The 22,307-nt window shown below is 45.3% G+C and overlaps 1 protein-coding gene across 14 annotated transcripts in view; it reads right to left on the minus strand.

Annotated features, from left to right (window-relative positions):
• The window catches only part of LOC135248930 (nuclear factor 1 X-type), a 151,910-nt gene that overhangs the window by 122,536 nt on the left and 7,067 nt on the right, over positions 1 to 22,307 (minus strand). For 13 of the 14 annotated variants that reach the window (XM_064323998.1, XM_064324004.1, XM_064324005.1 and 10 more), the window contains exon 2: positions 21,146 to 21,229. In XM_064323998.1, coding sequence (XP_064180068.1) covers positions 21,146 to 21,229 — 84 coding nt within the window. Of the gene's footprint in view, positions 1 to 17,818; positions 18,143 to 21,145; positions 21,230 to 22,307 lie in introns of those variants that run through there. The other variant, XM_064324001.1, reaches the window with a different exon arrangement.

Consider the following 22,307-nt stretch of genomic DNA (forward strand, 5'->3'; position numbering starts at 1 on the left):
ATGAAATGTCACAGAGACAGATCTCGTAGCTGAAACAATGTAATTCTGTCAGGATTATCGAGCGAGTGTTCCTCCTCAAACTTTGCTCTTCCTCCTTACTGGAAATAAATGAATGGACAGAAGAGTGTAAGACATTAACACCCATTTCCTGTCACTGAACAATACCCCGACAACCTCTCTTCCCTTTATCCGCAAAAAAAAAAAAAACCTCCCTCGGTTTTGAAGGATTAACAGGGAGAGTCTCACAGCCCTGGCTTATAACAAGGGCAGAGGGCGGGTGGGTGAGGGGGGGGGGGGGCGCACAAACATAAGCCAACGACGGTCAGTCATTCAAAGCTGTGCACTGTGAGAAGCAAGTGTGTAAGTGTGTAAGATCAACTCCGGCGGACACAACCCAGAGAACACACGGCCCCTATCGGACTCGTACAAACGCCATTCGAGTTTATTTAATGCCACTAACTTTTTTTTTTGTTTTGTTTTTCTTTGTCGAGAGGGAGAGACAAAAAAAAAATAACGTTCCGAGAGACCCCCTAGCGCTGTCGGCTGGGCGGTCCGACCGCCGGAATATTCCGGAGAAGCGGGCGGGGAGAGCCGCCGGGCCGCCGTTCGGACGATGACAAGGACGGCGTAACCGTACCTCGCCGGATCCGTATCACCCCCCCCCCCCCTCGGCCGGGCGGGTCTGCGGCCCCCTTTCGCAAGCCCCCACGTATATAAATCCGCTCGGGTGGAAAAGAAGCGAGCGAGCGAGCGACGTGTTACTCGCTGGCTTCCACTTCACACATCTGCTTACGGTTAAACACGGATCACGCTCGCTCCGACTAAACATACACACAGCACATACAGTCGCTTTAAATCAGTCCAGAATTATTCATATTTAAAAAAGGACTTGGTACATTGGACTTGGTACATTAAAAAATTCTGGTACGTTGTTTTCAGAAATACTATCCACTGCACAGAGATCGCAGAGTTTCACCGATACTAATTTGTCATACGTTCTGTAGGTACGGAACCAATAACCCATTCGCTTTGAAAAAGCAAAAAAAAAAACAAAAAAAAACAAAACTAATCAGAAAAAAACACGAGCCAGCTAAACACAGGCAGGTCGTCTGAGCACCAGATTTACACAAACAAAGCCGTCGCTTGGACTGAAACATTTGAGCCGTTACAGGACTTTTTGTGTTTGTGTTGTTCCTTTTCCCCAGATTTGAGGAATTAGGTTATTGAAGACAAATGTATTATTGTTTTAACAGTGGAGTAATTGTACCGGCTGAAACCCCACCAGTGACAAGCTTCGCTCCCAGCGAAAACGCTAAGATGGCCTTACGGGGGGGGGGGGGGGGGGCAGGGGGGGTCCCTTTCACTGCGCTTTGTGTGACCACGTCAGCCATTCACACAGAGCTGATTCCCCCGATAAGAGCCGGCCGGCCGCGCACATGAATAAGTGCTGTAATATGGTTATGATGCATTAACATTCCTCCGCATCCCCAAAGAAACCGGATATGTGCGTATCGCCCGTTTCGATCGCACTCTGGGTCTAAAGGGGGGAATAAAAGGCAAGTCGGGTAAAAAAGGGGGGAAAAAAAGAATAGGGCACCGAACCGATGTGTTCTGCACGTACAGGATTTCACAACAGGGATTCAGATGTAGGTCTATCATACATGCACACACACACAAGCAAGCACACAAACATACACACACGCACCCACATACACACAAACACACATGCACATGCACACACGCCCACACAAACACACATGCACATAAACACACACACACATATCGACACACACACACGCACACACCCACACTCACATCCACACCCACACACACACACTAACACTCCCTTATTCACATCAAACTCCCATCAGCTCTCTTCCTATTCTTATTTGTGGTTTATTTTCTCTGTGCATAAACGTGCCAGCATCTATACCTAACAGAGTAAAGCCACTGAATGTGCAGTCCCACAAATCTGTGTCCCATGAACTTAAAGTAGGATATCATTTGGTATCATTTAAAAATGAATGCTGGTGCCTTTTTCTATAATGCGCACATGACTTTACTGCCTTTGTCTCTAACTTACATCACAATTTCTGACCGAGCACGGCTGGTTTATTCCTCTAACTCTCCTACTCTCCTGTGCCCCTTAATTCCCCCGAAAATGCAAAAACAAAAAAATGAGAGTGCCACAAGAATGCTTATGTCAGCGGCATTAGCTCAGTGTCGTTCAGAAGCGTACATTTCCCAGGGCCCGCAGCCACGCTTTATATTATTCTGCGTCAAACGCCAGCGCTGCCAGCATCTTTAAAGTCAATAAATGCAAACCCACAAACTCCGTCTCACAGCCACTCGGCCCTCCTCCCATAACGGACCCCCACCTCCCTGCTACAGTCCCCTGCCTCCACCCCTCTGTGACCACAGTGTGATTAATGGCTAAAGCAATCCCCCATATGCATGCACACACAAACATGCATGCACGCACGCACACATACACACACACGTACACACACATGCACACACAAACACACATTCACGCGCGCACGCACACACATACACACACGTACACACACGTCCACACACACGCACACACAAACACACATTCACGCGCGCACGCACACACACATACACACACACACGCACACACACATACACACACACGCACACACATACACACACGTACACACACGTCCACACACACGCACACACAAACACACATTCACGCGCGCACGCACACACACATACACACACACACGCACACACATCAACACACGTACACAACACCACATCACACACAGCACACACTACAGCAACCCACAACAATACATTGACACATGTACTCACACACGCGTGCGTGCGCACAGATGTACACATGCGCACACATGCATACACATGTGCAGGGACAAGCGAAATATAGCCACACGTGCGCAGACTAATGTGCCAGAGGACACACACATACACACACAGACACAGACACACACACACACATACCAGTGGTTTAAACGCTTGCAGCAGGGGGCACGCATTTACTTCTGAGTTAAGCAGAGTGAAGTCGCACATGTGCTGAAATTCCACTGGAATAATGACCGAACGAGTGTGGGGGGAGAGAACAATCAAAAACAATTATAAAGGAATTAGCCGTAGACATTCAGCGTCTTTATTTGTTCCAGCTGATCCACATTGACTTCAATTTGTCTTGGAACATAGATTACGGCAATCATCATCCTTCATAATTAACGACGGGGACAATGATCGCCATCGCCGCCGCCGCCGTCTTCCCTCGCACGCTCGTTAGACAGCCGAGACCGTGAGGCGGCGTGCGAAATCCTGTTAGATTTAAATACGGCGACCACAGCAAAGGTCCCCCCGAAAACCCAGGGCCCCCAAAAGACGAGACGACCCTAAAACCGCCCCGTGAGAAGGCCCTTTGAAAGAAAGTGCGCCTCGCGAAAAGAACAGACGTCTCTTAAATTGCGTTCAATTACTGCTAAGTGCGGAGCGTTTTACCGGCCCCCCGTTATTAACGTTCCAGTTCGCGGTTCTCCCCCCCCCAACCCGGCGCAGCCCGATAAAAGCAGCGGGATGTTTGAGCCGGAGTGCGGACGAGCTTCGGCAGAGCGGGGCCGGAGGAGGACCGCCGTCCCGTACCGACCGCGCCGGAAAGCCGCCAGCGCCTCGGCGAAGCTCGGCGCCGCCCGCAGGACCGCCAGGCCCCGCCCCCCCGCTCGGCACCGCCCGCGGGACCGCCAGGCCCCGCCCCCCCGCTCAGCACCGCCCGCGGGACCGCCAGGCCCCGCCCCCCCGCTCGGCGCCGCCCGCGGGACCGCCAGGCCCCTCCCCCCCGCTCGGCACCGCCCGCCGGACCGCCAGGCCCCGCCCCCCCGCTCAGCGCCCCCAGGTTTTAACGTGGGCTGAGTCACACCGCTGCGCACACCGCCTACAGGAGCACCCCTCGCTCACCGAGACCCTGACCTTACTGCGCTACGAGCCTGAGCAGAATGGCACTCTGACGCGGGATAATGAGTCCCCCCCCCCCAACGTCCACGGCTCTTTGCTAATAAGCTAACGCTCAGTTAGCTCTGACATTACCACCGCTTCTTCTCCTATTGATCTGATGAAGTTCGGGCTTCAGCTAGAGGCAGCGGTTCCCTCAGTGCAGTTCACCAGAATCAGTCAGACAGCAGCGTGTCACAGTGGACAAAGTCAATAAAAATGGGAAACTCAAAGTCTCGTGAACCGTGACGTTCATTCCCGGCACTCCGGAGCTGGAGTCCAGGGTCTAGGGCGACGGGAGTGCGTCTCTGTTTCTGCGAAATGGCGAAAGGTAAGCCAAGGTCACTGCACCTGCCTCCTGGCACCTGACTGCACTCTGTGGGTCAGCGTGGGGAGTGCGGAGTGGGGGGGTGGGGGGGGTGGGGGCGCAGAGGAAAGCGGCGACCTGTGTGTGGTATTAATAATGACATAAAAGCAGAAAAATGCAGTAGTGCTGTGCAGAGAGGACGGGCGGATGCACGGCTCGCTGATGCTTCCCATATGGCGCTAACCGCACTCAAGCAGACATCACGCTGCGTGCGTGTGTGTGTGCGTGTGTGTGCGTGCGTGTGTGTGTGTGCGTGTGTGCGTGTGTGTGTGTGTGCATACGCTGTTCCTCTGGTGGGGAGCAGTGGGGTAACATATGAACATGTACTTACGTGTGCATGTGTGGGAATTCCACGTTCGAACGTCTAATGAGTTTATGAAGTCACATCACCCCCACAGAGTGAAAAAAAAACTGTGTAACTGGTCATTCAGGGAGGGGCCCTGGTCTTTGCCTCTGATAGAGCTGATTGGACAGCAAAGCTAGCAGACTTACCTGCTGCTTTCAATAAATCCCTTTGTGTCATTACTGTCATACACACAACAGCAAGCAGTCCGAAATACATGGACAACACTGGCATACTACCTACATGTTCTAAGACGGTGATATTTCATATTTCCAACATATTTTCCCCTAATTTCGATCAAACTGTGAAGTTATAGGAGTACAAACATACTTTGTGACATGTCAAGCGAGGTACTGGGGGTTAATGTACCTAATTTTAGGGACACAACGCATAGTTCTGCACAAGTAGCATAAGTGCCCGCATGTTTCCTGAACACACTGTAAGCCAAGACCGGGCCCGTGTAGGAAGCACGATAAGACGAGAGGACAGAAGCGCTTTCTCCTCCGCTTGGCGTTTTTTCGTTAATGAAAGTGTGGAGGGGAAGCCGCGCTGCAGCGAAAGCCAGTTAAAATGTAACTGACCTTCAGAGCAGCGCCGCCCCGGCAGGGCGAAACAGCGGTGCACTGTGGGCCTGGCCCGCGCTGGGCCGCCGCGCAGCTGTGTGTGTGCGCACAGTCAGGAACAGAGCCGCTGTGTTCTGCTCCCTACTGTAGCGCTACGCCATGCTACGCTCTCCTACTGTAGCGCTATGCTACGCTACGCTCTCCTACTGTAGCGCTATGCTACGCTACGCTCTCCTACTGTAGCACTATGCTAAGCTACGCTTGCCGCCACCATAGCCCACAGCCACAGCGCTGAGACACTCACAAGTCAGTTTAGGTAATACACATGCTTTCTTTCTCTCGCTCCCCCCCCCATTCTCTCTCCTCCCTACCCTCCCCCTCGCTCTCTCTCTCCCAGAGCAAGGCCTCTCTCTGTGTATTCACAGCTGTGGGTCTTCCTCAGAGTTCAGCTAAGGTAAAGATATGGTATATTACGCAACCGCGTGTACGCCACGCCGCTGGCCGCGGGCCAACATCCTCCTCCTGCGAAAGAGCAGCGAGCGCTGTGTCTGCTCCCGGGGGCTAGAGCAGCCCTCTCCGGACGGAGCGGCCGAACAGCGCTGACACACACACGCACGCGCACACACACACACACGCATCAAAAGCACACTCACACCACACACATACATACACACACACACACACCACACACATGCGCCACACCACACACACACACACGCCACCACCACACCACACACACACACACACACACACACGCACACGCGCACACGCACACGCGCACACACACGCACACACACACACACCGCGATATCAGGCACAGTTATTGATACTCTCACACGTCGTTCATTTTCCCTTTCTTTAAAAAGTCCCTTTCTCTCTCTCTCTCTCTCTCTCTCGCTCGTCTTAAAGGCCGAAAGAACAGGCCGCGGACATTGTTACATTTCTCTTTCATTTTATTGTTTTTCTCCTTTTTTTATTACAGAGATTTTTTTCCTCGAAATAGGAACACCCCATTCGTCTCATTTAACTGTTTATGTGCTGCAGGAATGTGAAACAAATGTGATCCCCGGAAGCATTTGAAAACAGAATAATTCTGATTGGTATGATTAATGCCATTCAGCAACCGTCATTCTTATGGGTAATGACACTGGCCTTAGTTTAGGTTCAAATCTGGCCTTAGTTTAGGGTCCAATCTAGAATCTAAGTCCACAGTAAAATGTTTAGTGTTAAATAAACTCTTACAGTTTATACGAGACCACTATGGCCAAAGTAGGCTCATACGAACTCTGTTACCGCATTAACACTGCACTTTTTTTTTTACTGTTCTTGTTCACTGAAGTCCAGCCTCCTCAAATCCAAACCCATTAGAAACTCGATATCAGTGTTTCCGTGTTGGTCCTGGACAGACGCTTGCGGTGTTAAAAAAAAAAAAAAAAAAAAAAAAAGAAAGAAAAAATGTGAAGGAGGAGAAATGCCTGCGCCATTTCCAACCGACGGATTCAGATGAACAATGAGGAGGTCCAACCGCTCCCCAGCCAAAAGGCCCACAAAGAAACCGGACCGCGCCGCCGTTATCGGCTAATTTCGGTAATTGTCTCTCCAGGTGCAGAGGAATGTGCTAACGTAGCGCGCTTTGACAGCCATGCGTGGGGGGTGGGGGGTGGGGGGTATCCACCCCCCCCCCCCACGGGCCGTGTGGCAAGGGGGTTAAGAGTCCGATGGGGAGCTGGCACACGTGCCACGCTGGCGCCGCCACAGCTGCCACCCACACCCCGCTGGAGTCGGGTCAGGTGCTGAAGAGTGCGATTTCTGCACTGACAGACGAAGAATGCGCACCTGCACCGCATAAGTGTGTGCAGGTGTGCGCCGGGAGAGACGACGAGCACGCGTGCATAATGGTGTGTTGTGTGCGTGAGGTCTGTCTGTGTCTGTGTGTGTGTTGTCTGCCTGTGGTGTCTGGTGTGTGTGTGTTTTGGCTGGTGTGTTGCGTGTGTCTGGTGTGTGTGTGTCTGTCTGTCTGTCTGTGTGCCTGTGTGTGTGTGTGTGCCTGTTGCGGTGTGTGTCATGTGTTGCTTGTGTGTGTGTGTCTGTGTGTGTGTGTGCATGTGTCTGCTTGTGTGTGTGTGTGTGTGTGTGTGTGTCTGCCTGTGCATGTGCGTGCGTGTGTGTGCCTGCTTGTGTGTGAGTATACTTCTGGTTGCATCTAAACTGGATTCACTCTTGCTTATGGATTTAATCAGAGTGCGCCATTTCAGAATATTCCTATGAAAATGGCCGTTTCAGACAGCAGCGTGTTGCTGCTCTGTGATCAGTGCCCCCTCTCCCCTGCGCTGGGCACACACTGCGGCTCCAGGGCAAATACAAGTGACCTTCAGCAGTGAATCCGCACAGCAGACTACTGCCCCTCTGCTGGCCTACTGCTACACACCGGCTTCGTTTCACTCAACACAGAGCACCCCCCCCCCCCAAACAACAAAACAACTGCGCTAATTACACAGGCGTGCCCCCCCCCACTGCAGTTCACTCTCACTGAGGGTCAGTGGTGGAAGGGGCCATGGACAAGCACTTTCCCTGAAAGCTTCTGTTCCTGAAAGATCCCCAGATGACATCACGTACAGTGCAGAGCTCGACCTAGCTTCTGCGCTGCTGTGCTCCAATGGCTGCCTCTGAAGAGCAGCACCCGTTAGGTTGCACCAACCATGCAGCTTGCTTTTTCACTCTCCATTGCCCATCCAGTTCCATGTCACGCATCTCTCTTTAATTCAAGAGTAAAGTGATAACCCACCAAACATTTCAATGCCGGTCTAATCGACTTTGATTATGAAGGTAGATATAACGTGGATTAGTGTGGCAGAAATGGAAGTTTTTTTTGACGTGGGTAATTTGCAGAGTACAAAACGCGGATCTATTATAGGTAGAGGAACGGTCGCGTCATGACTCGATGATGATCGGCCTTGTAGGTTGACAAATTTTTTGGGGGAAAGACCAAGAACTGCCACGCTGCCCTCCAGCAGGCTGGAATTTCTCTGTTTTATTCCAAACAGGAGGGCTACATCCTCACTTAGCTTTAATAAAACATACACGATCCAAACGTGAGCATTTGTAGATGTATTCATGAATAAATATATTTTATTTCCTTTTTTTTGTTTTGAAACTTTTGAGCAGTGCTTTAATTTCACGCTACGGTAAATTGGACTGTCCCATCCTCCGATTCATCTACAAAGACCACAGCGGAATAAAGTTTAAAAGAAAAACAACTGAATCTCCCCACAGAAAAGGACCAGCCACTCCTTCGCACCCTTTCACTTTTCCAAACGAGCGCGTTCGCGCACGGCGATAAAAGAGGAGGCAAACTGAACCGGCCACGGCTGGCTTCCCGCTGCAGTGGCTCGGTCCAGCCCGCGGCCCCTCCGCGCACCCCTACCTCACAACCCCATTCCAAGCTCTCCTACACATTTCCAGGAGCCCCAGAATTTTCACCGTGTCTGCGGAAAAGGAGGACTCCTTTATGCGTTCCGACATTTGGCGAATGACTCTGAATTAGTGCCGAAGACGGCAGAACGTTCCACAGCTGGCCTTCGTAGGCCTAGGGGGAGGCTAAATGCATTTGGTCGTTGGGGGCTGCAGTCCAGTAAGTGGAGGAGCGCCCATTTGCCAGGGCTAGTGACGCACCGCTGGTGTTTCGGGCAACAGTACAGGGACAGACCGAGACAACTTGACAGGTTTTATATGGACAGAAATGCATTGCTTCCAGATGCTTCCAAGCAATTTGTCAATACCTGTGATGTGGCGCCATGTTTACTACACTACACTTCCCATGATTCCCTCCCAATCAGAATAAGCGGTCCAAAAAGCCCCTTGACTTCCTCTTTGCTGGAGTTTCTGATTGGGTTCGAACAAAGGGAAATGTCATATGCCACCACCTACTGCACTGGAATGCAGAAGGTTGAAGCCCATCATTGGTGAGGTGTTACAGATTCTTGGGAAATTTGTATAATAACTATGAAATTGTTATGAAACCACCATCAGGTTGTAAAACAGCCATTTTGGAATAGCACAATAGGGCTTAAATTGAATCTGGGTTTAACACTGATAACTTCAGAAGTGATAAAGGAAAAAAGACAGCAGATATTTTGTAAGTTTTTATTTCGTTTTTATGAGAGTTGTCTATTTTATTTTATGTTTTGCAAATTAGCCATCTATTCCATTTTACCTGAAATATTTACAAAAATAAATTCAGAAGAGAAGGGAAGAGAAATACTTCTCACCCATATACACTACGTCGCAAGGTGTTGAGAAAAAAAAATACCCATCAACTGCAAATGCTGAATCAGACAAATGTCCACCTGCACATTAGTCATCACTGGCACATGCCCACAACCACGCCCAGCGTACAAAAAAGCAACTAGATTTTAAACGTTTGAAAAGGAACAACTGCTCCCTGAGAAGGATCTCCATGTAATAAGACCAAGAATATTACTGTCCTGATCACTCCACCTCCACCATCTATCTTCCTCATCCTTCCTGAGACATAACACCAGAGGGGACCTTTGTGCAGGGACACACGCGCTCCTGTGGATGACGGGAAAGCCTCGTATGTGGCGCGCGTTTCTAGGTGGTACGTGCGGGAGTGTGAATAGCATGTTTACCGAGGCTGTTCTCAGGCTTTTCACAGCTAGCACACTGGATTGATTAGTGCCCCCCCACCCCCCCTTTCTCCCCTACTGTGTGTGTGTGTGTGTGTGTGTGTGTATTTATTGCGTATGATGCATCGTGTGTGATCGTGTGCATGTGTATGTGTGTGTCCCGTAGCCACAGCAACGGCACAACACATCAGCCGCAAGCCCGCAATGGGGCCGCCACTACTGTCCAGAACTCTGCCAAGCCCAGTCCCTGCTGAGGAGAGCGAGAGAAGGGAGGGAGAAAAGCACATGCACACACACACACACACAGGCCCGCACACAGGCACGCACACACACACGCAGGCCCGCACACACACGCACACATGCATGCATACACACACAAGCACACGCACACACACACAGGCCCGCACACAGGCACGCACACACACACGCAGGCCCGCAAACACATGCATGCATACACACACACAAACACACGCACACACACACAGGCATGCATACACACAAGCACGTACACACACACAGGCACGCATACAGACACACACACACACACACAGGTGCGCACACAAACACAGGCACGCACACACACACACTCACACACACAGGCACGCATACAGACACACACACACACACACAAACACACACACTTGACTCTCTCGTCTTGCCTACTTTTTTTTAAATGCACAGTGCAATAAGGAATATTCCATAACTCAAGAAACCTCAGGCCGTTTACAGAGATCTGTACTGTAAAAAAATGGGTAGAGTTGCACAATATTTCAGACGGACCAAGTCTGTAAACCAATCTTACAGAGGCACTAGCATGTTACAACTGACCGAGCGGTATAGGTGAGGAGCTCTTTCTGACCAACAGGGATGCAGGGAGCTCTCTTAATATGAAATACTACAAGCCCCAAATGGCCCGTCATCAAAGACGTGGCTCCCAGGAAACAGATGAAAATGATTTTCTTGCTCTCATGGTTGATCCAGCAGCAGTGGCCTGAAGGGATGAATGAAGGCAAAGAGAACACTGAGTACCTGTTCTACCTGAGCCTCAGTCGCTCACCCTGATCTCCACCTCCGCCTCGCCATTTCATCCACGTGACGAGGGCTGCCAATTTTTCCAGCCGACTGAGTGATGCGCTGATTTAGTTTTCACCGCCATCGCAGCCACCCACTTCAAAATTTTAAAAGCAACAGCGCACGTCTTAACTCTCAGCCGATTCCACACGAGGCTGTCCTTACCCGACATTCCTACAGCATGAATAACGCATGAAAACAGATTGCAATCCCTAATATTTGGCTGAAATATTATTTAAACACCAAGACGGAGGAGGAGTTCTGTACACAATGTCACACAGAGCTCTCTACTACAGATATTTCCCAGGTGTTCTCCATGGCGAATACTTTATCACACACCAGTCGAATGGGGGTCCATGTAATAGGATTTCCAGCTCAGAAAAAGAATCATCAAGAGCCACACCAGTCCTATTCACTAATCTTACAGGCCATCGTGTATGTCTAATTGTAATAAAGATTTTGAGTGTGGACCCTAATGGCCAGGACAGGCCGATTGTTTAATGCTTGCCTTTCATTCTAAAAACCCCCCAAATTCTGTTTTTTTTTTTCCTTCCTTCCAGACTGTGAATCTGGCATATTTTAATCCCATGGACAGCTGTTCCGAGCTGTTTTCCAGGCCTGGAGTGAGGCAGGGCAGGGGAAAGACAAATAAAGGTCTGATTTTAGCTTTACCGGGGCATATAAATGTTGTTCTCAGTGGGGTATAGCTGATAGAGCATGTCACTAAATAAGGGGGTGTGGGGGATATATTTTTCACAATGGGCAGTGGGAGGGGGGGGGGTGCTCAGTCGAAAATATTAACAAAAAGGTTTATTTAATTCAGCACACGGCCGCCTGGTTCGCACATTGCTGCTGTTGCTGGAACTTCATGCGGCTTCGCTGTGCGGCTCTCGGGTCACGCAGGGGGGAAAAAACGGGTCACCTTCGCCGCAGCCAGGCTATATTTGCTTTTTAATTAAAGTGCTAATTTGACAATGCCTCCCAGTAACCAACGCGCAGTAGCACTGCAAACCCTTGAGATTCCCTTACAGTTCCAGTTTGTTTTTGCAGCCTGACCACAACAAGAAGTCCTGAAGCCAGCGCTGGTCACAGATATTTACACAACATGTTCTGAGGCTCGCAAAATTGTGACACATGCTTAATTGCATTTGTCCGAGTTAAGGACAACCGTTAATAGAACGATAACCCCTTAACAGAATAGCAGGAAAGATTGTTATTATTAATAGCAATAAACTAGAATTTACGTTGAGGGGTAATGTGCATCTGTTGATATACGTGCATCTATACTCAACCGCAAAGCTAATCAACCTCCTAATTGCTTTTACATGTTTAGAATGACTCCGAGGAACCAGCAAGATATATCTTAGAAAGGACATATCTTGCAGTTTTGTTAAATTTTGTGAACTAAGTGTAGTTGAAAACTAGGCAGCAACGCTTCCGCTGAATGCAACAAATATTAAACGCATTATATACATAGGACAATAGTTGAATAGGCATATAAACATTTAACAGATGTAAAACATCTTACAGCATAACCGATAACGGCATCATAATCTGAAACTTAAAGAGTCGTGACATATCTATAGATTTTCAATACCCCTGAAAAGAACACCTCATCAGTCCACGAGACAACGAATTGCGTTGGAATAACTTACAATAGGCAAGCGCCTAAGACCGCGGATAAAATCGTTTGAAACGCTGTAATGGGAAATACCTGAAATTATTATTTTTGCGCGTCTTTAACTCCACAGCAGCGTAGACTAAGCTATCTCGTTTGCGAAAGGGTTAAGCACGCAGAGAGTGGGTTACTGCGCTCGCTGTCTTCGTTCAATTCGAAATCGTTTTACCTTCGACTCTCGGTGACACCCCTCTATAGCCTATATAAAGCCGATTTGAATTTCCAGGCACTAAAGAAAGCATGACATAATTAAGACAGCCCGTTCTTGTCGGTAAAATCGAACAATAGTGTGCTACGGCGGCTGGTTGGGCTGAACAATTAGGCTATGGTTGAGATTACGGTGCTGAAGAGTTCGAGAATGAATTAGATTTCGAGAATGTAATGTAATGTAAAGATAGAAAGGGACTGAAGTGAACTACCGTAAGTGACTTACCTTTGGAACGGAAATGGTTAACAAGAATTGAATGGCTAACAAGAAACGATAGATGTCAAAGTGAGAAAAAACCGCGAGTGGCAATCTTATCAAACATGTTTTCTAGTTTCGGGGTTATTTTAAAATCGTGACTCCAAATGTGTGAGTTAATCCTATAGGGCATATGGCGTATGTGCCCTTCTTTATAAATAGGTTAAACCACGAGTTTCAAGTTTAAGGCTGCGTTGTGTGACGTTAAATCTAAAAACAGCGTAAAACTTCACCCGTCAGAAATTTATTTTATGGCTTTAAAAAGTTGCACTGTGCTCGAACAATGTTGCTATCGGCCGAATGTATTTGGCAGAGACTACCGGTTACTCAGCGACGGGTCTCTCGTTTCTTAATTTTTATACAAAGAAAGACGTAAATCTGAAAGTGTTTGCACTATTCTCACTGGATAACAACGATGATTTACAAAATCAGTTTCCCGAATAACAGTTATTAATTATTTGGAAAATTAGCAGTGTCCGCTTTTATGCGTTTACAGTAGGCTAATATATGTGCAAAAATAACTTGCACGCGTTACCTTATAAAAACGTTGCAGTAACAACACCAACTTGGCCAAACTGAAATTTCTAAGTAGTTTATTCAACGATAAATAATGATATAGCCTATCAAAACTGTAAATCACTTACAAAAGGACATATGGTACAATATACGACTGTGATATTGAATTGCTGCTTGACTTAAGCAATAACAGTGAGTATGGTTAAATGACAAAATACAACAAGTACTGTGTTATAAATAATGGTGCTTTGTTCTTTTGTAGCCGCTTTGGAAAGTTTCGAAGACCTTGCATGTTTACCAGTTCTGCTGCCAGCTGGATTAAAAAGAAATCTTTTAAAAAAGGATACTACAGCCTTGACTACCCTTCTCAGCATATATTCTTATTTATACAACTAAAATCTCCATATTTTTCCGAGTGGTTTTACTTAAAAAAATAAACACAAGCAGTTTCAAAGCATTTCTTTTTAGTGTAAATTAACTGCTTGACTTGCAACCTTTATTAAAATTGCATGTAAATAGACTGCAAATATATATATAAAAAATTTACCCCCAAAGACGAGACATGCCGCCACCTTTGCTTTTAAACATCCCATTCCACTTTGCAGATTTACAAATTTGGCTTTCCATATTTTGATTCCATTACGCATCATCCACACAATCCCCATCTATTTCGCCCATTCCAGAAAAGCTTTTATCAGTGTTAATAATTCATTGTCAATTGTTTACATACGTAACAAACGCACAGGCCCCAACGATTTTAATTATTGACAACAACTAAATCAACCAAATTCACAAAAGTGCTATCTCCGGACAACACGACCGAGTAGAGAGGCGTCCGGGAACCCAAGCGAATGTACTTCTGTACGAACGCATAGGCACTCAACCCTAGAAGTTGAAGGTTAACACAGCACTATGCAGCCTTTTCTCTTGACATAACTTAACATCTTTGTGCCAAGTGATCACCAAAAGACTGCAGGTATTCTATATTTCATATTGGAACTAGGAGGCAAAAAGCACTCATTTTTTTCTTGTCTTTCACTACGGCACGAGGCCGGAAGCCACCCGAATGATTCATTTCAGAAAGGGTTTTCATTTAATAAGGTACACTGGGTGTGAGCTCGCTTTACATGTAATTCATAAATGAAGATGTTAAAATAATTATTGGTATTTCCGTTTTATTTTAATTGATTGTCAAAAAAATAAACAAGGCTACATTCGCAAAGGCCCAAGAAGCCCTATATGTGTATTAGGTGCGGCACATAAGTGTTGGCTACTGCAACGTGAAGGCTGGACCTTCTGGTGTCAATTAATTTTATTTAATGGAAAGAAATCGTTTGCTTACAGGTCCCGTTACTATCCCGAGATTTCCATGTAATACTTTTGAAAACATATTTGAGATATTTCACAGAACATGAGGCAAAGTCATATTTTTGTAAGGTTAAACATGACTACCATGCACTTTTCAGATCAAGCCTAACATAATTCTGGCAGTAATCGACGTAATAGTTGATAGGCTGTTGTAGGATTGAAATTATTAATTTAATTTTCAAGTGTTGTTTTACTATAGACTCCCTTTCTCTTTTCGGTGGCTAAAACGGATGCGGTTTACTTCTAAGAAAATGTACAAGCGTGTTCCGTTTGTAACCACGGACTATGGAAAGAAAGCTTGAAGCTCTCGGTATTGGCCTACACTTCTAAATTATTTAACTCTCAACATACCTGAAGGGCTCAAAAGACCAGCAAAACCCCCAGCTCTTATCATATGAACTATGGGAAGGAATTGCTTTGATATATGTGGGACGTGATTTAAAAAAAAAAATTCAAAAGAAAACTTTTATTAGCAAAGTTTCACTATGCAATTTGACTCATCTCCTGAGTTACACGTGTGCAAGTAGGCAGGTGCCTTCAATCACGGGCCATGGCGGCTAATATAGGAACTCAAATATTCACGAACCTTATTCTTAATAATGTTTGATAATCAAATTAAGGATCGGTCTCAAGTGAAGTCACAAATTAAACACCACTTTGCAGCTAGGCCTACACTGCAAATGTTTAGTCTACATGAATCGTCACTCCAGTTCTACTTTTGAGAGAAGGCAAGGCGCGCGCCTTCTGCATTTGTGGACTAACATGCTTTACCGAATTAAATTTAGAAGACAAGTAAATTAAGAAAGTTCCACTTCTGTTGTATTATGAGCCAAAGAGTAAACAGTTAACCTACTAATATAATTATTCATATCGGTAGTATGGTAGTATAATAGGAAACAGCTAAACAGCAATAGGGCGATTATGTAGGTTTTTAAAGGTACCACAAGACTTCAAAAATAAAACAATAAAAGCGATCCCCGCAAATAAATTAAGTACCTAAAATGCGACACTGCTACATTCAAAGGATCACGTCATAACCCTGCATATGCGTTTCATTTCCGAAACTGCAGCCGAAACACGGCTTTGCACTAATACACATGCTCGGGCCTACTCATAGCCAGGGGAAAATAGAAAACATGATAACTTCAATAATGTACACAAATACATTTTTTTAAATGCTGAAATGCTGCAAAAAAGAAGACACGTAGCTGCCATGAAGCTGTTTACTTCACAGCGCGACGATCCAAAAAAAAAGGCCAGGGGGTGAATGCGGCCTTCCCCCTGAACTGCGATGCGCGTCCCGGTATTCCGACCAAGTTATGGAAGTGTAAGGAAATTTATTTTTACGATGAAAGCAATATAGACCTATACCACATTACAAAAAGACCACTCTTACATGTTTATAATATCTATAAGACTATATATAATTTTAAACTGCCAATGTAATCATCAGATATTTTACATTTATTTTGTTAAACTTGAATGCCTTTAATCTTTGAATCACCACCGGCTTGCAGCATCTACTTTGTTTTACAGTGATTGTTCCTACCCATTACATCCTGGTAATATCTTGCTGAACATTTGTACGAAGTAGGCCTATAGGTGAAAAGCACGTGTCGGGCTATATTTAACACTGGGTGCGATTATGGGGGCACTGACTGACAGAGGCCTTTTAAGCAAATTAAAGAACGCCACAGATGATTGAGTGATAAATTAGAATGTAAGGATGATTACGAGAGCCGGGCCAATGATGAATGGCTGGTGAAAAGCATTGAGGATTTTTTCTTTAAATACCTCTAAATGGATTACCATATATATAGGGTTTTAAAAAAAAGTGCACTCCTAGAATTAACTGGCATGGTATAATTAACTAACCAAAAAGCGTCTCTGCTGTCACCTGTTCACCTCGCTGCGATAGCAAGAAGTTTGAAATGACAAGTTTTCTTTTCTTAAGTGAAATTGATCAATATCCCCTTAAATAAACCAACGGGCTGGGTGAATATCACGCTTGCACAGCCGTCAGGAGTGAACTATAAAACGAGTCTAAGCAATTATTTAAATCTATCTGTCAGAATATGTTTATTCTGTCATTCATTCATGAGTTTAATCTAGTCCGTAGTATCCATGACATTTTTATTTATTAATATGGTACTCCCTATTCATCTTTTATTTGTTATTTTCCTAATTGAAACTGAATTAATACAGTCCGTGTTTTCCCACCTTTCATGGCAGGAGAGATGGGCTATGCTAATAAAAACACAGTAAAAACTACAGAAAATTAGCTGTAGCCTACTACACCACATTTTAAAAGGACGCGATAGCAACCGTTCGGCTCCGGCACGTTGACTGGCGGCTATACAGACTGACAGTCACCCACCTCGACTACCGCAGCTTTGGATTCACACATCCAGTTTTACACCGAAAACCCTCCTTAAATGTTACTCCATCTACACGGCACCCTACACTTCAAAATACGCCAACACTTAACTGAAATTGCATACAGAACGTATCCCTACACCGGTTTCCTCTGTCAATCTACTCCAGCCCCTCTCCTCTTCTTTCCCCCTCCTTTTTATATAAAATAGATTTGGGAGAAGCGCCATTTTCTCCTCAAACCATGTGCAATGAAACGCACAAGAAAGCCGTTTGGAAAGATGCCACCAAAGGAAGGGGAGCGGGGGAGAGGGGGTAAACTATCAGAAAAGAGCGGACAGCGAAAAGGAGCATACAAAAACAACTTATTAAACACAACATCACGAAGATTACAAAGCATCCGAAAGCTTAGACATTTTAACAAAATAAACAATATTTACCTGTGTCAAGCAGTACGGGGAGTACATGGTTATTTTTAGAAATAGAAATAAGAGAGCTTATTTAACTTGGATGGAAGTTCGCTGTAGTGCTGCATTGCAATCGCTCGCCGTCCCCTCTCAATCCATGCTGTACTGGTAACCCCGCCTCGAAGGCTGAAAGTGAAAGCTTACACAAACTTTGGAAAAAAGTTTTTCTCTCGCTCGCGCTCCTCGCTTTCGCCCTCGCAGTGGCCCTCTCTCTCTTTCTCTCTCTCTCTCTCTCTCTCACTCGCCCCCTCCCACCACTCTCGCTCTCTCTTTCTCCCTCACCCTCTCTCGCTCTCTCTCTCTCTGATCCCTACAATTACGACGAGACCATTTATATTAAAACACGTAGATATTTCCAGTAAAATCAGTTCATAACGACCACATATTTACATATCAGCTCATTAGCTAATTTGCTGTCACCATCTACTGGAGCTGAAAATGGCAACGAAATGCCTGCTGAATTATTTCCGTGTTATTGTATTACAATCGTTATGATACGTTTAGCAGTACACGTTCTGAAGAACCCTGCACAGAAAAAAACAAAACAAATTGCGATATGCCGCCAAAATATGTCATACTGGGACAAACCGCGCATTCAACAGTAACTTTGTAAAAACAGAACTGGCGATCGCTGTGTGTGTGTGTGTGTGTGTGTGTGTGTGTGTGTGCTTGTGCGTGCATAAACGTGTCGTTGGGCATGTGCGAAATACCTGAAATAAAATAAATGGGCATGTAATTTTATATTCTACATTCTTCGGAATTGCCCATGAGACGGTGGTTTTAGAACAGATTTGATTATGGATTCAGTAACTAAACTGTGAAATATTTTCAATATATTTTACGATGGGAGTAAGTTAAATGAACATGTTTTGGTAATAGACGATCTATTTGTAAATAATAAAATAATAATTATAATACACACGCATATACCCAGAAGTCCTTACACACACACACACACACACACACATATATATATATATATATACAGAGATGAGTTTAAGACAGGAATAAGTTGCTGATTTCTGTATGACATATTTTTCAGCTGTTTCAAATAGGCTATTATCCATCCATTGATTATAAGCAATTCAAAGTCACACATAGACACACATATATGTGTGTACTATATGTGTACACGTTTTCAGACTGAGTGCCATCTGTTATAAGTTTATATTGGGTTTAATGATGCCTGAGTAGGCATTAATTCCATACTGCACTGTATAAGAGCTTTTTTTTTTTCTTTTTTTTTTTTTTTTTTTTAAATAGCACCAACTGTACTCACTCCCCGTGAGTACCAACCCATTTTACATATTCCCACTTAAATTGTGTTTTGGTGCCAGTTGGACAGGCAAAGATAGGAAAATCTTTCGCCAAGACAGGAACATACTGTAATAAGTCCTGCACGATACACGATGGGATGCTCATGAACTTAACACTGAAGTGGCTTTCTGTGAAACACTGCGCTTCCCTGTTGCGTTCACCAAGCAATGGACGGGGAGAGAGTGATGCGGACAGAAAAACTGGTCAAACAACAGTTGGACGAGCGCACTTGGAAAGCCGCGCATATGGAGAAAGAGCAGTGCTCAAACTTCGTCCTCTACACGTTTAAGCTTAGCATGAAGTAAAGTTTTACAGCATGCTCTGGGGGTTGGGGGGTTGAGGGGGTGGGGGGGGAGGTTGTGGTGAAGTCATTGAAATAATGTGGAGCCAAGTTTGAAAGTTGGCACTGCAATTCTACGAGGACTGAGCCTCAGTGTATGAGAAATACAGCTCACTATAGGAGAAACACAGAGCTCCGGCAGCTTCTGTGGCCAATTACAGCACCCAGCCCGAGGAGTCCAAGAAAGAGTGTGAGAGAGAGAGAGAGAGAGAGAGGTTAAAGTATATACAGATCGAATTCTGAGAACCCCCTCTCTACACCACACCCTTCAGGGAAGGCCCGCAAATCACATCTCAGTGACCTCCCGCAAAGTGTTCCCGAATGCCAAATTTGTATTACTGGGTCTCTTTCTTTTCTCCTCAGTCACTAAGAATCCTCAGTCATGCGACCGCAAAATGCGCAAGGTTACGGAGTGGTCTCGGGAGGTATTTACTTAATTGAAGGATCTTGATTTCTGCACGCACACAAACACAAACCCTTATCTATAGCATCGCATGAACCGCTGCCCTGAAATGAGCCCCACATTTTGTGGTTTGTCTGGATAAATCCCTCGTTAAAAAAACACACAGGAGAACCATATGTGACGGCTGTAGTTTAGATGGTTCCCCTTTCACACAGTCAAGTACGCATATGTGCTACTCACTATTTGGTGAGGGTCCTGTTTTCAATAAAGGACTTTGTGTAACAGGGGTAATAAGTCTTGTGTACAAAGGACGGTATTTTGGAAGTCGGTTTGTGACGGAGTACGAACTGTCCACAGTTTGAATTTCTGAGGGTCCCTCAGAACTGGGAAACCACTTTACCGGATATTCATATTTCTTAAAAGTGTAAAAACTACAAGAGCTGCCACGGGTCAGACTATATGGTCAGCTCTCTCAGGTAAAGAAAATATACTCATACCAGCATATTATCAAAATCAATTCATTTACATTTACAGTTAAAAAAATGTATATTTATTACCAAAAAACGTTACGGAATTTCAAATCTTTTAGAGTAGCAATATTTTAAATATTAAAAGCACCAAAAGCAATCAGTATTGTTGTCACATGATGCCCTCTCAATGAACCTTACACAAGAACCTTTATGAAAAGTACCAAAGAGACCCTCCTTGGAAGACTATGGGGCCTTGTCTTGTCCATGGATGTGCCTACAGGAGGCATTAGCTTATCACATTCTCTTTTAAGTCTGTGACCTTGAGCACAGAGTGAAGGATTCATCCTGTCCAAGGGACATGTAACTGTAATTATGCAAAATAAATCACCACAGATTCCTCTCCGATGTATTTGTGAGAGGAAAAAAAAAAAAACAGACCTAGCTGGCATACAGGGGTTTTGCTCACTTTCAACACGCTATTGACAGGGCCCGAATAATTACTGCATTTTTGGAAATATCCAGGTGGCGCATTATGATGCCGCTGCCTATGACGGTGGGTGCCATGGCAAATCCGCACGCTTTTTTTTAGAGCGAGCGTGTGTGGCAATAATGAGTGTGATGGGGTGCAGCTGAGATATGTCAGCTATGACCAGCGTTGGGGTGGTGGCGTTATTACCAAACGCAAACTAATAATAATAACAATTATTGTAACAGAACATTCCATGCCATTCGAAAGAGTAGTAAGAGAGGTACCAAAAGATTGTGCATACCCTGTATGAATCGGACACTACGAAGCACTCCGGCAGCCCCGGGCCTCTGGATGGGTCTTCGTTCACCAGAAAGGTTTCGGTTGCCTGAAACGTAACAAAACAGTCATTGAAAGTAAACAGGTCTTTGCCTTAAATTTCCTTTCACTGTGCGTACCCAAGAAGATGCTAATATATGAAATGTACGAAAGCACAAAAGCTTACGCAATTTTGGTTGCGGATTAATTATTGCGCACCCACACAATTATTCAGTTATACGGTTGTCTCTGTGGTTATGCATTTTTTGGTCCAATGTCTGTGCCTTTTAAGCTTCAGGAGGGAAAAAGTCTAACATTATATAACACTATAAAGCTCTAGAAAGAATATAATATATGTCCTCAGAAATAAGTCTGATTCCTTAAAATGGCATTACTAATTAAAATCATTCGCTCTCTCTCTCTCTCTCTCTCTCTCTCACTCACACACACACACACACACACACAGACCATTTATATCTATAAACTATCACATTTCCTAATTAATCATGGTGAAAGGGGATATCAGAAGTGGCGTAGACATTTTATCAGATTTCATAATCAAAGCTGTCCACAGGGCTACTTTTCATGTTAATAGAAGCTGTATGTTACCATGAAAAAAATCCACTGTTAAAAAGATATGATATATACATCACACAAAAGGCTCATCTGTTCTCACCTTTATCAGTTTTTCACATTGCTATCATGTCTATGACACCACAAATTCACACAGGTTACATTCTCTGATCAGCGCTGAAAGGTATTTTTAAAGAGTCGCCTCCATTCAAAGTAGTTCATTTGTATGCTGAGGAACACACTAGCAAGGCCTTGGGCAGTGAATAAGCAACCATTCCAGTTCTACTGTCGATTGGATCAAGCTAACCCACACTACTTAGCTGAAAGGAAACCTAAATCCCAGACCAGCAGAATCCTGTGAAATCCTATTTCATTTCACAACTTTCACAGTTGAAACATACCAATTATACGAGCCCAAAGCCAATTTCACACTTACTCTAAACCTATCTAGTGTAGTCTGGACTCTTTCACACACACATGCACATACACGCACACATGCACAAGTGCACACTAACACACGCACATGTACGCACACAAGCAGACTTGCATACTAGCCCCCCACCACATGACACTTA

Source organism: Anguilla rostrata, chromosome 2, assembly GCF_018555375.3.
Source record: "Anguilla rostrata isolate EN2019 chromosome 2, ASM1855537v3, whole genome shotgun sequence".
In the NCBI taxonomy this organism is placed as follows: domain Eukaryota; kingdom Metazoa; phylum Chordata; class Actinopteri; order Anguilliformes; family Anguillidae; genus Anguilla; species Anguilla rostrata.